The sequence below is a fragment of the Mesoplodon mirus genome, assembly GCF_964341445.2.
Source record: "Mesoplodon mirus genome assembly, chromosome: 10".
NCBI classification, from domain to species: domain Eukaryota; kingdom Metazoa; phylum Chordata; class Mammalia; order Artiodactyla; family Ziphiidae; genus Mesoplodon; species Mesoplodon mirus.
In genome coordinates this window covers 3464618-3481876 of record NC_138986.1, presented here as the reverse complement: position 1 = coordinate 3481876, position 17259 = coordinate 3464618, and the positions used below count along the sequence as shown (strand labels likewise).

The 17259-nt window shown below is 51.9% G+C and overlaps 1 protein-coding gene across 1 annotated transcript in view; it reads right to left on the bottom strand.

The window, feature by feature from the left end:
* Nucleotides 1-16513, bottom strand: part of PDE10A (phosphodiesterase 10A) — a 305607-nt gene extending 289094 nt beyond the window's left edge. Inside the window, 3 exon segments of the mRNA XM_082634372.1 lie at nt 15601-16023; nt 16026-16302; nt 16306-16513. Of these exon segments, the coding sequence (XP_082490498.1) occupies nt 15601-16023; nt 16026-16302; nt 16306-16455 (850 nt within the window). The 5' untranslated portion in view covers nt 16456-16513.
* Between the last annotated feature and the right edge of the window lie 746 nt (nt 16514-17259).

Genomic DNA, 17259 nt, shown 5'->3' with positions numbered 1-17259 from the left:
TTCAGGGACACGAGAAAATGGAGGTCAAAGATGTTGCAACTGCAGAGGCTCCACAAAGGGGGAAAATGACTATATTAGCCGTTCAAAAAATAGATTCCCCGAAATGCAAGAATTCTAATGACAATCACTGTTTCTCAGTTCTTTCTCTTTCCAAAAATTCTTCCCTTTTATTTTCAACACACTTTCCTTTAACTCCTTGCCAAGAAACTGGAATTGCTCTAAGGCTGCAGCCATTTCCTGGTATCAGTGTTTCCAGAAGCTGTACTTCCTGTAACGACAAAGAAACACCTTTCCCAGCCAATCGGATGCTTTAGGCAGCCTTTTTCTTCGTTTCCCTTTGCCACTTGACCATCTCCCTGCCAAATGATGCCCTCGCAGGGCTGCCGTGCTTCCCTCCCGGCAAAGGCTGTCTCACAGGGTTCGCCCAGAGCCCAGGGACGTGAGGACAGCGAGTGTGCTCTGGCACTAACTCTGTTCAAGGCGCTATTGCCAACACCGGACACACGTCATCTCATTTCATCTTCGCTCCAACGCGAGCTTGCCTAACTCCACAAGCACCATGTTATGCTGTGTCCTCGGCATCTGCTTAACAAACAGCGACACAGACCCATTGCTCAACACCTCAGCCTCTCTGCTTTTCCTTACTGAAAAGTCACCAGCCCCAACGCGCTAGGAACTATTGACCAGGGCCAGCAGTGTATCCACAAAGAAAAAATGAACAAGAGTATGAACTGTTTGTATCTCTCTCCACACACACACCCTCCCCAGGGCAGATCTCTGTCTCATAATGACATCTGTAAAAAGACTGGATCGTCCCACACCCTGGTACCTTGCTGTAATAGCAATATGGGGTACTTCTCACCAGACCATAACCCAGATACAAGAAGCCGTAATAATCTGGAATCTTGAAAATCTGGCCAGGATACATTAAAAAAAATGTACCAACACAAAACAAAAAGAGTTCAAAAATCATTTAGAAAAAAAATGACAAATTTCCTAATGATGGCCCATTTGACAAAAAGAACAGAACAGTTACAAGACACATAGGTGCCAAAACTCTACAGCTATGATAGTCTTAGGAGAAATGCAATTAAACTAGAGCATTAACGTTAATAAAGAATAACCTTTAACATAGAGGCATTCCCAGCGACTTGAAAATCCTCTGAAAGTATCTGCAGTGCTCAGCAGAGTGAAAGGACTAGGGTTCCCCCCCCCACACACACACACCTGATCCACATGCCTCACTCCAGGAAAAAAGAGCAATAATCATCAGGGCTTTCCCTGAAAACCTGGCTACTATGGGAAAACTGTGCCTTCAAGAAAGAGGCTTAAGTATGTGCAAGCTGACAATGTCTGCATCCCCAAGGCTAGGGTGTGTAGCATGGATTCAGTGTGTCAAGACCCCAGAAGCATGCACATGTGGGTCAGAGAACTTGGTTAGGGTAGTGGAAGGCTGACATTTAAGGTTAGAAAAGGGTTTGCACAAAATCCAGTAACTAGGAAGGAAGTAGCAGCTAAAATAAAACCAATGGGTGGACTATAGGAGGAAATAATACTAAGCGATAAGACAAAGAAAAATGTCAACATTATAAGCAGAACACAGGAAAATCAGCAGCGTTGATATCTAAGGACGTTAGAAAGAAACCCACTTAGATACTGAGAGAAAAGGTGAATATTAACTTTAAACCCAAAATCAAATCAGAGAATAGATCAAATGTGAGGATCTAAAGAATGTTTCCACCACAAAGGCACAGCCAGAAGGAGGGGCACTATCCTTGCTGGACAGCGAGGTCTCTGAGGTCAGGGGCAGACTTTCATTGGGTCCGGCCAGACGGCTCCCACAGTGGCTCAGCACATACATGTCTGCTGAGGAATGAATGCATGAGTTCACACTGTCCCTGCTCAAAAGGAAAAATCCAATCACTGTAATGAGAATAAATTATAATGAGCTGCTGTGGCCCCTGTTGAGGGGTATTATTAAGTTGTAAGACAACTCGGGGCTACATTTCCACTCACTTAAGAAGTGCTAAAATGTAAAGCCCACGTTTTCACAGGGAAGACGCTCAGTTTCTTGCCAAAATGTAGTGATTTCTACCAGATGAAGCTGGCTGGGCAGCTCTCCAGCAGTGTAAACAATAGTTCATATCTTAAATGTGAATCCATAGACTCTATCAGAGTCAGAAATTACATTAAAATAGAAGTGATTTCTTTTTTCCATTTTCAAATCTGCACATGACGTAGAAAAGGAGTTGCTAAGTATGAGAGGTATTGATGCATGGGACTTTTTTTTTAATATTCATGGTTTGACATTTTGAGATCTTGTGTAGGAGAAGTAAGTGGGAGGCTAGAGAAAGGCAGAAATCAAGTGAACAAACTTCAGGGGCTGAAAAATCAACTATGATCTCAACAGGAGGACAATAAAAAAAAAAAAAGGAAAACGTCAACCACAAAGTAGGACGCCTACAATGAGTTAAACGGCATTTCAGTAAAATCTTACTGATTTTTAATTTTTGAATGGGTAATAAATTGTTATTCAAAAATCAACAAATATAAAAGGTAAACACTGAAGTCTCCCTACAACTCCTGTTCCCGCCCCCCCCCAGTTCCCACTCCCGCCATCTCCACCGGTCCTGTAGGGAAAGTGCTGTGGGTGCTTCCCCGAGCTTCTGCCCCTTCACGTTTCTTTCTGTTTCTTTACGCAACACAGACACACACAGCTATAAACTTTTATTGTCCTTTCTAACACAAAAGTGTGTGTGTATGTGTGTGCATTGCTTTACACTTTGCTTTTTTCACATAGCGATGTATCTGGAAGAGCTTTAGTACCTTTGTTTCACTGCTACAGATTTTATTTAGCCAGGCCCCTACAGGTAGGCCTTCAGGTGGTTTCTTCAAACGTTCTCTTCAACCAATGCTGCAATATATTAATACCTTGTTAAGTCATCTTGCCCAAGTGTGAGTCTATCTGAATGATAAATTCCCAGAAGTAGAATTACTGATTCAGTGGGTACATGCATCTTTAATACTGATCGATACTGCCAAATTGCCCACTTCCAGGGCTGTACCAGTGGATGCTCCCACCAGGAATGCATGCCAGTACCTGCTTCCTCATAAAATTGCCAATAGTGTGTTATAAAATGTATTAATTTCTGCAAACCCGACAGGAGAAAACGGTACCTCCGTGTGATTTTAAATGGCATTTATCTTATCATGAATGAGGCTGGGCATCTTTTTGTTCATATCCTTTGACTAATTTTTAATTGGGTTGTTCTTTTTCTCAAGCATTTCTAGAAGCTTTTCATATGTTAGGAAGGTTGGCCCTATGCTGTGATGTGGGCTATAAGCGTTTTTTCCTAGAGCTGACAGTTAACAGTCTGATGATGCTGGAGCCCTAACTGTCCTGTAGAAAGCAGGAGAGAGACAGCACAGGAAGGCAGAGAGTGTCACCGCACGGGAGATGCGCAGGAATATACTGTGATTTTTGCTTACGGCATTCAGGGCCATCAAAAGGTGTTTTTGCTAATGTAGACTCACTTCTCCATCTTTTCTTTATTTACTTCCAGATTTTGAGTCACATTTAAAGGCTCTTCCTACTCCAAGGCTAGAAAGGAATTTCCTCATTTTTCTTCCTTCTATGGTACATTATTTTTTTTTACATCTTTATTGGAGTATAATTGCTTTACAATGGTCTGTTTCTGCTTTATAACAAAGTGAATCAGCTATACATATACATATATCCCCACGTCTCCTCCCTCTTGCATCTCCCTCCCACCCTCCCTATCCCACCCCTCTAGGTGGTCACAAAGCACCAAGCTGATCTCCCTGTGCTATGCGGCTGCTTCCCACTAGCTATCTATTTTACGTTTGGTAGTGTATATATGTCCATGCCTCTCTCTGACTTTGTCCCATCTTACCCTTCCCCCTCCCCATATCCTCAAGTCCATTCTATAGTAGGTCTGTGTCTTTATTCCCGTCTTGCCCCTTGGTTCTTCATGACCATCATTTTGTTTGTTTTTTAGATTCCATATATATGTGTTAGCATACGGTATTCATTTTTCTCTTTCTGACTCACTTCACTCTGTATGACAGACTCTAGGTCCATCCACCTCACTACAAATAACTCAATTTCGTTTCTTTTTATGGCTGAGTAATATTCCATTGTATATATGTGCCACATCTTCTTTATCCATTCATCTGTTGATGGACACTTAGGTTGCTTCCATGTCCTGGCTATTGTAAATAGAGCTGCAATGAATATTGTGGTACATGACTCTTTTTGAATTATGGTTTTCTCAGGGTATATGCCCAGTAGTGGGATTGCTGAGTCGTATGGTAGTTCTATTTTTAGTTTTTTAAGGAACCTCCATACTGTTCTCCACAGTGGCTGTATCAATTTACATTCCCACCAACAGTGCAAGAGGGTTCCCTTTTCTCCACACCCTCTCCAGCATTTATTGTTTGTGGATTTTTTGATGATGGCTATTCTGACCGGTGTGAGATGATACCTCATTGTAGTTTTTATTTGCCATTTCTCTAATGATTAATGATGTTGAGCATCCTTTCATGTGTTTGTTGGCAATCTGTATATCTTCTTTGGAGAAAGGTCTGTTTAGGTCTTCAGCCCATTTTTGGATTGGGTTGTTTGTTTTTTTGATATTGAGCTGCATGAGCTGCTTGTAAATTTTGGAGATTAATCCTTTGTCAGTTGCTTCATCAGCAAATATTTTCTCCCATTCTGAGGGTTGTCTTTTCATCTTGTTTATGGTTTCCTTTGCTGTGCAAAAGCTTTGAAGTTTCATTCGGTCCCATTTGTTTATTTTTGTTTTTATTTCCATTACTCTAGGCAGTGGGTCAAAAAGGATCTTGCTGTGATTTATGTCATAGTGTTCTGCCTGTGTTTTCCTCTAAGAGTTTGATAGTGTCTGGCCTTACATTTAGGTCTTTAGTCCATTTTGAGTTTATTTTTGTGTATGGTGTTAGGGAGTGTTCTAATGTCATTCTTTTACATGTCCCTGTCCAGTTTTCCCAGCACCACTTACTGAAGAGGCTGTCTTTTCTCCACTGTATATTCTTGCCTCCTTTATCAAAGATAAGGTGACCATACGTGCGTGGGTTTATCTCTGGGCTTTCTATCCTGTTCCATTGATCTATATTTCTGTTTTTGTGCCAGCATCTATGGTATATTTTTAAATATATATTTAAACATATGATCCATATGGAATTTTTCCTGGAGGTATAGTAAAAGGTATGCTCTAATTTTATTTTTTTTCCAGATGACTACCTAGTTGTCCCCAAATCATTTATTCAGTAGTCTATCTCTACTCCTCCTATATGAGATGATACTTTTAAAATATATTAAATTCCTTTATGAGTCTGGCTCTGTTCTAAGGCCTTTCTATTCTGTTGTACTGGTCTATTCACACGCCAGTACCACATTGTTTTAATCACTGCAGTTTTATAAAAAAAAAAAATTAGATGACATATTTAATCATGAGACACAAAGAGTATTATCCTAAAAAGGCGTGATGACTGAGGACACAAGAATGTTTTTCAAAGTAAACTTCTGGTCCTGGGAGAAAAAGAAAATGTGAAGATGTATGTAATCCTAATAGCAAAGATAAATATATAATTACCAAATCTAGAAAACTATAGTAATCAAGCCCTTCTGGATATCATTTTAGATGTTTATTTTGGAAGCTGCTAAAACTCCAATACAGAAGCACACACTTGCGTCACGCACAGAGAAGTACAACTTGAATACCACACACTCATGATGCTTTGCTCCAGCAGTGACCTGCTCTTCATGCAAAATTGCTTCTTACAGAGTACTTACCAACTTACAAGTCCAAATATGCTTATATTCTTTTAAATAATTCATCACATCCAAACACATGGCATTGTTTCAGCAATTCACAAGCAACACCTTCTCTTTCCTAGTGTAGAAAATGTTTTTGTCAAAGTAAAAAGCTCTCTATCACCGCCTCAGGAGCTAAAGCTGAGGCATCCAGAATGCTCTAGACACTTATGCCCCACTCCTCCTATCGTCTCCTGGGGCCGCTCCTGGAGCTCCCCATCCAGCAGCTCAGGAGGACAAACACGCTGTGCTCTCAGTAACTCAGAAGCCCTGGTCATTGGTGCCAAGCAGTGTGCTTGGATCACATGAAAAAGAAAAAAGAATCAAGTGGAATTTCAAGTGATGCTAGCAAAATGTATCAACCACGTTACTTAATTATTCCCTTCCTTCGCAAAAACTAACATTTTTAAAGGACCACTTTGATCATTTTCTCCCGTTTAAACACCTTCACTTACTCATACATTAGACTTTCTGTCCTTTGCACTGTGCTAGGCACTGAGGTTAAGAAAAAGAATACAACGTGCCGCCTGCCCTCGAGGAGCAACGCCAGCGTGGATGGCTACAAGCGCCAGGCATTAGGGAGACACAGACGGGGCCGGTGAGCAAGATGGGGAGCAGGACGGGATTCCAGGGGTCCCCGCAGCTGGCATCGGGGAGGAAGCCCTGTCGCAGGAGACGTCATGACCCGGGCCAGCGGCTCAGGATATCAAGCAAATGGCCCTGTGGACAGTGGGCAGTGGATGCCATCAAAGAGTGTTCTTCACACCTACGCACTCCTCCATCAGTTGTCCGTGGTGGCCTTTTATCTTGTCTGCATCCCTCCTTGAAGGCAAGGATGGGTCTGGACGTAGCCATTGCTGGTGATTAGACAGCAGGTGGTACACAGCAGACCCTCGAGGGACATCCGTGTGCTACAGCATCTGACAACACGGTGCACCTCGGCACCTCCCGCCCTGCGCCAGTCAAACACTCGAATGACCTCCAGGGGAGGACCTGACAGTCTTCCCTTGCTCCACCCTACAGCTTTACCTTCCCTTCTCTTCTGCGTGAAGCCCTCACCACCATCACATCATCCCACCTCCTGTTTCCCGGATCCTGACTGTAAGCTCCTACCCTCCTGCCTCTGTCCAGGGCCTTGCTCAGCCTCACATACCAAACACTCTTTCTCCCTCAAGACACCTCTCAAATTTTACCCCACTGGGCCCTTTTCACCAAGACGTGTACTGAGAGCTTAGACGTGTTCAGCATACTCTTTGAACGCAGAAGAGTGTGTGCACAGGCTCTGTGCCAGCCCCCTCTCACGCAAGCCTCTCTACACACCACTGATGGGTAAGTCTTCCTCAACTGTTCCTTCAGTCATATCAGTTCCCTTCTAAAAAATTCTCAATCTGGCTTCCCTGGTGGCGCAGTGGTTGAGAGTCCGCCTGCTGATGCACGGGACGCGGGTTCGTGCCCCGGTCCGGGAGGATCCCACATACCGCGGAGCGGCTGGGCCCGTGAGCCATGGCTGCTGAGCTTGCGCGCCCAGAGCCTGTGCTCCGCAACGGGAGAGGCCACAGCAGTGAGAGGCCCGCGTAACGCAAAAAAAAAAAAAAAAAAGTTCTCACTCATTCCCATCCTTCAGCTAACCACCCAGTCACTAGCCCATCCTCGCCAGCCTGGACAGGACCTTCGGTCATGCTCTCAACCCCTGCGTGGCCCTGGGTAGCTCGTCCTCCTCGGGGCTGGCCCTCCCACTCCACTCACCCCCAGATGCCTGCAAGGTTGTCCAGTCAGGGACGTGGGAAGAGAGGATCCTGTGAAGGTGCTGTTAATTCCCCCCGTTCCCTCTCTCCACCCAAACCCTTCTCAGCACCCACACCCGCTCTTCCCACCGTTCTCTCTGAGGACAAGGTCCCCTTGCTGTGCCAAGCCTTCTCGTGCCCTCTACATTCCATCCCTCCCAGCTTCTCTAAGGTTCTGTTGTGTTCTCTTTTTTCCTACTCTTGAAACTCCTTTTCCTCAACAAATAAACACTCTGCAGCCAGTCCTACGTTGGAAAAAGCCAGCTCTTCTCTCCCTGTAGATACGGAGCGCCGTCTCCCCTTTCCTTCTCTGAGGACTAAAGTGCCACACAGATGCGTCCCTGCCGACTCCTCAGCCCCTGAAGATGGCTCTCCGCCTCCGCCACTCCACTCGGAAGCCCTGGACAGAGGTCGCTGGCGGCACCCTGGCTGCCTCTGTCTCGAGGTTCTTCTTCCAAATTCCACGGCACGTTCGTTCTGGCCCGTTTCACCTCCGCGCTCGTGCACCACTCCTTCTCGGGGCTTCCATGGCTCCTTCTCTTCTGTCAGCTCGGACTCCTGTCCTTCTCTCACTCCCCCTGTTTGTTTCAGGTTCCCATTCAGAACCATGGCTTCAACGCCTACCTGGAGAGTCACATACCTAATCAGTTCCCTCTGCAGGGTTCCAGAGCCCTCCTGTCACTCATCAGACTTGGGGGAGCACCTACACCGCCCCACACGACTGCTTCTTAGCCGACTCCATCAAAGCCCTCCCAGTCTCGTAAAGCATCTGCAGACTCTCAGTGGGGGACACATAGCCCCAGGGCTTTAGACACCATGACTATAGTCTTTATTCTCCGGTCTTGCTCCATCAACCCTCTGATTTCCAGACTGACTTACCCAACCGCCTCCTTACCACCTCCACTAAACTGTGCAGCAGGCATCTCAGACTTGGCACAGCCAAGCGCGACGCCTTGTCCCTGGCGGCCCCCTTGCCAGCTCCCCCCGCTGGGCGCAGTTCCACCTCGCGGCCTGCGCTCTGGCTAAAGCCCCGGGCCCTGTTCTTGGTCCTTGCTTCCCCTTATTCCAAGCAGCCCACCCGCCCGCTCGTCTGACGTGTTCTAACACCTCCCGAAGGTACGGGGTTCGACGGATTCCACTTCCGTCACCATCGCCCTAGTCCAAGCCACCAGTGTCTCTTGTCCTGGCTACCGTGGTGGCCTTCAGGTCCTCTGTTTCCACCTCAGACCCTAGATTCACTCACCACACTGCAGCCAGAATGAACTTCTGAGATCACAAATCACATGTCAGCCACCTGCTTAGAACCTTCCAGGACCTGCCCCTTGCACGGGGAGTAAACTGCAAATTTTACAAAGCCCTAACCTGGCCCGTGTGCATCGTGGTCTTCGTTCCACAGGTACGGCGTTCCCCTGGGCTCAAGCCCCAGCATCGAGGCCCTCGCTTGGTTCCTTTGGGTCTCCCTCGGCCTGGGCCGCTCCTTCTCTAACACGTGCAGTTTAACCTCCTCTACCCAGAGAGACCCTCACAGACCGCTCAAACCTGCCAACTCTTACGGCACTTGATCTTCCTGATGGTTGACACTCTTGGTTTGTATGCCTGATCGCTCAGCGTCTCCACCGTGGCACGTCGGCACCGACGACGCTCGGCCCAGAGTAGGGGCTCAGTGCCGACCCCTCTTTTCTCAGCACCCAGCCAGCACACGCAGCCCAAGCCCCCCGTCAGGAGCCGAGTGGCCCTCCGCCCTCACCTCACCCGGCCGCCCGCTCTGTTAGCACTGGCCGCCGTCCGCCCTGACTCGGGCTGCCTCCGCGTGCTGGCTGCCTGGCGCAGGCCCACCTCTTCTCACCTGGGGGCGTCCGCCACAGGCCCGAGCCCTCTGTCTCCATCACCCACGAGCCCGGATCCACCACGGAAGGTGGGCTTCCTGCCTTCCTACCTTACCTCTTCCGTAGAGTCCTTCAAAGGGTAACTGTGAGGCCCTCAGCATTGGTCCAGAAGAATCCTCTGAGCCTCGCCAGCCTCCCTCCCCAGGCCTCGCCCCACCTACCTCCTGAGAGCAGCCTCCGATGTGCCTCCCCTGGCCAGAAAGGCTTTCCCCAGAACCCGGCTCACCCCAGCCCTGGCTGGAAGCACCCTCCACCACAAGACCCAGCGCATCTCCTCTGGAACCTTTCTGGGGCCCTCGGAGGAGACGGGGCTCAGCTCCGGGTCCCGGAGCGTCTGCACCGCCTCCTCCGGGAACCTGCTTGTCAGCTGGCCTGTCTCTGTCCTCAGCCGTGCGCTCTTACCAGAGTGGCTCTTTCTCACCCACGGTGGAATCCTGGCTCCTCAGGACAAGGGCCAAGGCCAAGGATGCTTTCGATGAGTGGCCTTCAACTTCTGAGTTCCTTGAAGGCAGACACCACGTTGTTGTTCATTTCAGTTCATCTTTCAATTTTCAACACAAATATCTGAGCTCCTTCCATATATGTGTCCACCACCTTTACAGGCTCAGGGATGTAACCAAGGAAGAGAAGCCCCTGCCCTCAGGCTGGCACCAAGCTTGCCTTCTGCGCAGGGAAGACAGGCAGATAAACAAGTAGGCCAGTAAATGAGCACAAGAATTCCAGAAAGTGGTAAATGCTACAAATAAAATCAGAGTGCTAGGCGTCCTCTGCTTCCTTTGTAAGATTTGAGCAATTCTATCACTGTGGAGTTTTCCCTTAGACAGACGTAGATCACCTGAAGATGCGTGATTTACATTTTAAAAGGAAATTAAAATGTTTTGAATTAAAACTAAGAGTTCTGGCCTTCCCTGGTGGCGCAGTGGTTGAGAGTCCACCTGCCGATGCAGGGGACACGGGTTCGTGCCCCGGTCCGGGAAGATCCCACATGCCGCGGAGTGGCTGGGCCTGTGAGCCATGGCCGCTGAGCCTGTGCATCCGGAGCCTGTGCTCCGCAACGAGAGAGGCCACAGCGGTGGGAGGCCCGCGTACCGAAAAAAAATAAAATAAATAAGAGTTCTCCTTTTAAGACAGAAATATTCCTTTCTCATGAAAATTATAGTTTCTTTCCCTCTCAGACCTCATGAGCTGTTTTTTTTGTTTTGTTTTGTTTTGTTTTTTTTTGTGGTACGCGGGCCTCTCACTGTTGTGGCCTCTCCCATTGCGGAGCACAGGCTCCGGACGCGCAGGCTCAGCGGCCATGGCTCACGGGCCCAGCCGCCCCACGGCATGTGGGATCCTCCTGGACCGGGGCACGAACCCATGTCCCCTGCATCGGCAGGCGGACTCTCAACCGCTGCGCCACCAGGGAAGCCCTATGAGCTGTTTTTAAACAAACAAAAACTAACAATGTATTAACTGGTAAAATGTTCACCACACCAAGTTTAACCTGCTTTATCGTAAACGAAATCTCGTAATCATCTAGCACACTGCATTTTGTGTGTGTGTGTGTGTGTGTGTGTGTGTGTGATGAGGACTTTTAAGATCTACTCTCTTAGCCACTTTCAAATATGAAGTACAGTCTTAGTAACTACAGTCACCATGCTCCGTTACCATCACTTATTTATCTATCGCATTGCATTCATTTTTCTTAATGGGGTAGAAAAAGTTTGAGATGCAGAAATTACCTAAAGTTAATATATCAGGTTGACACTGTAGAAGACACCATCTTCTTCTGTTTCCACCATTGCTCATTTAAATTTTTAGGGATTATCTTTGTTCATGGAAGCTTTTTGAAATTAAAAGAGGAATTTCATGAAATTAAAATTAATGAATCTAAATAGTTCCACCCGGTTTAAACAGTTTGCCCTTTGGATTTAAGCCCTGATTACTCCAGCCAAAACAGACGTAGGCACCTCCACTACGCCTGGTCATTTCATGACCTGCACCCCGGCCTGGCAGGAAGAGTTCATAGCCTTCCTTTGCTGGTTATCTTGGTAGGTATCCTATCTATATTTCAGGTCCTTTGAGGGACTAGTTCTTATCATTTGCATCTCCCTAAAATGATTTGCACTGAATAGGCCCTCAATAATTACCTGTTAGTTGGTTATTAATTGAGTTATACCCAGTTTGGTTGCTGTGTTGTTGGCCTTGCACCCCTCTGCAGTCCCAGTCTCAACAGATCCATAAAAACAGGTTCAACGTGAAGTCCAGTGTAGCTTCTATACGGTAGACACATTTGCTCTTAAAAGGGATCATATTTATCTCAATTTGCTCAAGTGTTGGCCACACGGTATTTTAAGTCTCAAGAAACAGAGCAAGAGTGGACAGTGATGGATGCGGAGTATATTTAAAGTCTAGGATTCCTAGACACATACACATTTTCTGTTTGGAATATTTGAGAACTATACAAATTGTGTGAAGAAGTATTGAATATTTGCCGCCTGCGCTAACAAATCTCTCCTAGCTCATTTTTCTTGCTGTCTCTGATCTCTCATTGACCAACAGTTTTCTCTACTAGAGCACTCCACATCATTCGGAGCAGCCAACTGGTGAAACACACAGTAGCAGAGCGGTGGGAGCATTCGTGAGAGGGAGAGAAAGACAATGACCTTCCTTTAACTTCTGGATGTCCTTAAGGCAGGGTTCCCGACTCAACTGGTAAAGTCCTTGCCCCCCAGGTATATTTCCTGCACTTCCCGCCAGGGCACCAAGTGTACTCAAGGTAAGCTCTTTCCTCCGGAAGACCAAATGCAGCTCCTATTGGCCTATCGAAGCACAACTTTTTGGCTTTCCTTTCCTGTGTGTATGTGCGTGTGTACACACACACACACACACACACACACACACACCGCTGCCAAGTGGACTTCTCAGTTCGCTCTGGGAGGATTTGGGCTCTCCCTGCACGGGGCTTGCTTTCTATTCCAACCAGCAACAACTCTCAGGGCAGTAAAGTGCTCGAGCCCAGTGCCTGAGGACAAGCTCAGAGGTCAGCAATGAAAGGTAGACGGCGGATGGGGTGAAGTCAGCAACACCCTGACAGGGACGTAGAGTGACCACTGACCCTTCCAGCACTGGCATCAATGCTGCACCTGCTTCTAGGAGCGCTCTTCTCCTGGTGGGTGACGTCCTCTTAGACCGCAGCCCGGCGAGGGCAGCGCCTGGCAAGCGGCAGTGGCTCTTAGTAAGTGTTTGCTCCGTGCGCTACTGAGCGAACCAGTGAATCTGTGTGAGCCAAAATGCAGAGCCAAAGTGGACAGGAATAGAAGGAGGATATGATACTTTTAAAACACAATTTGCCCTTTGATGCTGATAAAAAGCAGGCATTCCTACAAACAACAGTTGGACACAGCAGCCTTTACGTGACAACTTGCTTGTTAGACCTAGAGGAGATCAAACTGAAAGGGAAAAAAAGGGAATAAACATGCACCAATCACAACACATCTGTATACACTTGGGCATTCTTTCATTCTTATAGAATTCCAAAGTTTTCTCAAAAAGACTCATTTTTATTGACCAATATCAAAAAAGTCTGCCAAGCTTCAGGTACTTCAGCCATTCACACATATGTGGCTTGTCACGCAGCCACAGACAGAAACAGAGTCCCCCAACGTGAAGGATACAGGGTCAGAGCAGAAACTGGCAATGGTCCTTAAAGTCGCCATCTAGCCTTTTTCCACTTTTGCAGTGACGTGGGTCTAATAATAGATTTTGCTTAAAAGAACCTTAGTATTTACTACCTTAGTAACATCCCAAAGAAGATTTTTATAACCTCTGGTTCCTATTCAAACCCCAAGCTACCGCTCAGTGACTTGGTTAGAGAAAAAAAGACAAACAAAAAAACCCAACAACTCCTGAGTCTATTATCACTGGGCTTCTCCCTGTGGGAACTCCCCACGGGGGCGAGGGAGGTGGGAAATGGGGTCACATGGCCCTCTTCTCCGGGCCCTCTGTCCCTCCAAACGGAAAGCCTGCTAGGGATTCCCCTAGGGCGTCTCCATCCCACCTGAGCTGTTCATCTTTATTCTTCTCCCCAGTATCCCTCACAACCTGCCCCACCCTAGACAAACAGCAGTAACAACCTACAGACAGAAACTTCATTTTAGGAAAACCCCTGCACAGCTGGTCTCCCTAGCACAGCCTTCTTACCAAAACGTTCATATGCAAAAGATGTGGCAGCCTCTGACCCGCACCCTCACTTCTCCTACCCCACCAGCTGCCAACTGTAAAGAGTAGATGTTTATTTTATACAGAAGGAAATCATTAGTGCAGGAGGAGGGGGACAGACGGGAGCCCCAATTCTAGGCCCCGGACTGACCCGACACAAGTCAGAGCTGGTTGGGAGCTCCATCCTCTCCCGCATCCTTCATTCAGTTCACGGCCACCAGGCTCCATTCCTAACACATCCAAGGGCAGCTGGCGAGGCCGCTCCTGCCCAGACCATGCCCTTCCTGAGCCGCAACATCTCTGAATTAATCAACACCCGCAGGTGGGGCCCGAGGGAGGCAGACCCCTGGGAGCTGCTGTGCGGGTCAGACTGCGGGAGGCTACAGGATGGAGGGGTCAGCTGCGAGTCCAGGGCCCACGCCCCGATGTCCTATCAGGTCCACCGGCAAATATGAGCAGAGACAGCCTCCAGCGGCTCCAGACAGCCAGCAAGCGAGAGGCCGCTGGACCACGCGGCCCCCTCCGACTGAACCTCGCCAGGGAGGCGGGATCTCGGGGCGGGGCGGGGCTGGGCGGGGAGGGGTGGGGGGGTGCCGGGCCGCACCGTACACGCTCGCACGCCCAGGGGCTGCACCCCAAAGGCGCCCTGCGGGCGGTGAGCCCAGACAAGTTCCGGCCGCGAGGAGGGGTTAGACCCCGGGTACCCAGGAGGCGCGGGCCGGCCGGGACTGGGGAGTGAGCGGCAGATGGGAGACGGAAGCCGCAACAGCAACCCTGGAAGAGTCTGCCTGGAGAAGGCGCCGCGGAAACGCGGTTCCCCGGCGAGAAGCAGACAAAGGCTCGGGTGCGCACGCGGTGGACGGTGGCGCTGGAGCCCCGCGCCTAGGGCCTCGAGGGGCCGCGCCCGCCCCAGCTAGCGCCGAAGTCGCCCGGTGTTCCGCGGGCGCGACCTCCCTCCCCGCCCCGCCCCAGGTCTCCGGTCCTCACCTCGCTCGCCCTCCATCCAAGACAACGGCGACCCCCTCCTCTGTGCACCCGGCGCCTCTTCCCTTAACATCTCCCGCCTCCTGCCTTCTAGCAAATATCTGCCTTGACGATTCTGCTCAGTCTTGTCCCCCTCCCCCGTGACACGCCTTCTGCCACCCCTGCTCCAGCGCGCTCTTAGCCCCGATCCCGGGGCTGGGGAGGCGGAGTGGCCGTGATGCCGGGGTGGGGGCTGGGGGGGGCCGGGAGTCCGATCCGGCGGCACCTTTCTCCTCCACCCTCTCGCCCCATTGTCCTTCCCGTTACCAACCCGACCACCAGCTAACCCCCAGGATCTAGAGAAAGTGGACTCTCGGCGGAGGCGCACCCACTTCCACGCGGCTAGTCCACGCTCTGGAACAGGGTCACTGCGGGGTGCGGGGATAGAGCAGCCAGGCGCCGACACCCAGCCCGGGGAACCGCGAGTGCCTTCACGTTTGGGAGCGCGGGGTCCCGGGGCCCTGGCCTGCCCTCCCCTAGCCTGGGGACGCAGCGGGCGGGACCCCAAGAGGAAAGAAGCGCCTCGACTCCAGCCTAGTGGCCGCAGGCTAAAGAGAGAAGTCTGGCGGCAGTGGCCACAGAGTTGAGAGTATAAAGACGTGCAGGGCAAGCGTGGCCAGAAACAGCACCGGGACCCCGAGGCGGGCAGCAGGTCCTGTTGTAAACGCTCGGTTCCCGCCGCTCTCCCGGTCACCCTTCCCCCGCACGCACGCGGAGCCTGGGAAACCCCGGTGTCCCGCCGCTGGCCGAGCCCCCCGCCCCTCCAGAGAAGCCCGCGGGCCGCCAAACTCCCCGGGCACATGCACCCTGCCGGCCGCCCACCGCGGGGAAGGTGGAGCCAGGCACTTACTGGGGCTCAGGAAACACTCCGTCAGCCTTCGGAAGCAGCCCGCATTATTAGAAGGTCCATCTTCCATGTCGGAACCGAAAAGCAGCGGGGACGCGGCGGCGAGGGCGGCGCCGGCGCCTCGCGGCCACCGTGGAGTTCGGCCGCCGCCGCCGAGGCTGGGACCGGGGCCGGGGCCGGGGCAGCCCCCGCCGGCGCCCGAGAAGCCGTGGGAGCCCGCGCGGAGGACCGCCGGGCCGAGCGGGAGCCGGGGCGGCGGCGGCGGCCGGGGCCCGGCGCGAGCTGGCAGCAGCAAGCCCTGGAGCGCAGGGGAGAGGAAGAGCCGCCGCCGCCCGCCGCCGCGGTGACTACTGCCGGGGGGGACGCTCAAGGGAGCTGCCTCTTGTCCTCCTCCTCCGCCGCCGCCAGCATCGCCGCCGCCGCCGCCGCCGCGCCCTCCCTTCCTGGGAGACACACGGGGAAGTGAAAGGCAGATGAGGAGGGGAGAAGAGAAGGAGGGGGCGGAGGGGGCGGCGGCCAGAAGTAAAAGGAAGACGGAGTGGAGGAGCGGACAGGGGAGGAGAAGGCGGGCGCGGAGGGAGCGCGGGCTGCGACCCAGCCGCCGCGCGCAGGCAGGGCGCCGGGGCCCCCCGCGGGGCTGGCGCGGCCTGCGGAAGAGGGGGGAGGGCGCGGGGGCACGGCGCGCTCGGCCCGGCCGCGACCAGGCTACTCGGGGGCCGGGCCCCGGACCGCCGCGCTCCCCCCGCCGGCTGCGCTGCCCCCGGGCTCCGGGCGGAGTTTGCCGGGGCCGGGCTCGTCCCCGGCCGCGGGCAGGGGGGCCTGGGGGCGGGGAACGAGCGGCTCCACGGGGCCGACCATGGCCCTCCTCCGCGGGCCGCCGGTGGGGGCCGGCCGCGGGCAGGAGAGGAGCGCGGCGGGCCGGGACTCGGCGGGCTCCGCCCCCTCAGAACCAGCCCTCCGGGGCCACTCGGCCCAACCGTCAATCTAGCCCTTCCCTCCCTCTTGGCCCGGTCTTCACGTCGTGTTCCGCGCTGGGGGTGGGAGGACCTGGGGCGTGCTCCGGGCCGGGGCGAGGGGCTGCGGAGCAAGCGTGGCGTGGTGTGTGCGCGCTCCGCTGGCGGAGCCTCCGCGACTGCTCGAAAGCAGCGGAGAGAAGCGCCGCAGTGCCGCTGCCCGTGAAGGCTGCAGCGGCTGCAGAAGACGCCCACTGGCGGAGCCGGCGCTCCCCACGCCGCCACCGCCCGCGCCCACGTAGCGCGCCCCGCAGCTTCTCGGCCTCACCGCACCAGGCACCGCACCCCGGCGGCCCTGTGCTAACAGTGCGCCCCAGGCCCGGGAGGAAGGACCGAGAAACGCTGCGTCTCTGCGAGGCGTTCTCAAAGCCTAGTGTTCCGCATTCGGTACCCGCTGCCCTGCAGCCGCTCCAGCTGTGCACTGCTGGGCGAGCCACGTCGGCCTGTTCCGTGCCCGAGCCCGGGAGCCCTACTGATGGCTGGCCAGCAGCTCCAACTGAGCTGTGCTCAGAGCTCCCAGGAGAGTGCAAACTCAGACATTTGGTTGGAGTTCCCTTCAAGGCATACTGTTCCCAATAAGCTAAGGTTTAGAAACCTGGTTCGTCCACAGTACTCCCTTTCCAATACTCACTTTATAACGAACTTTGTG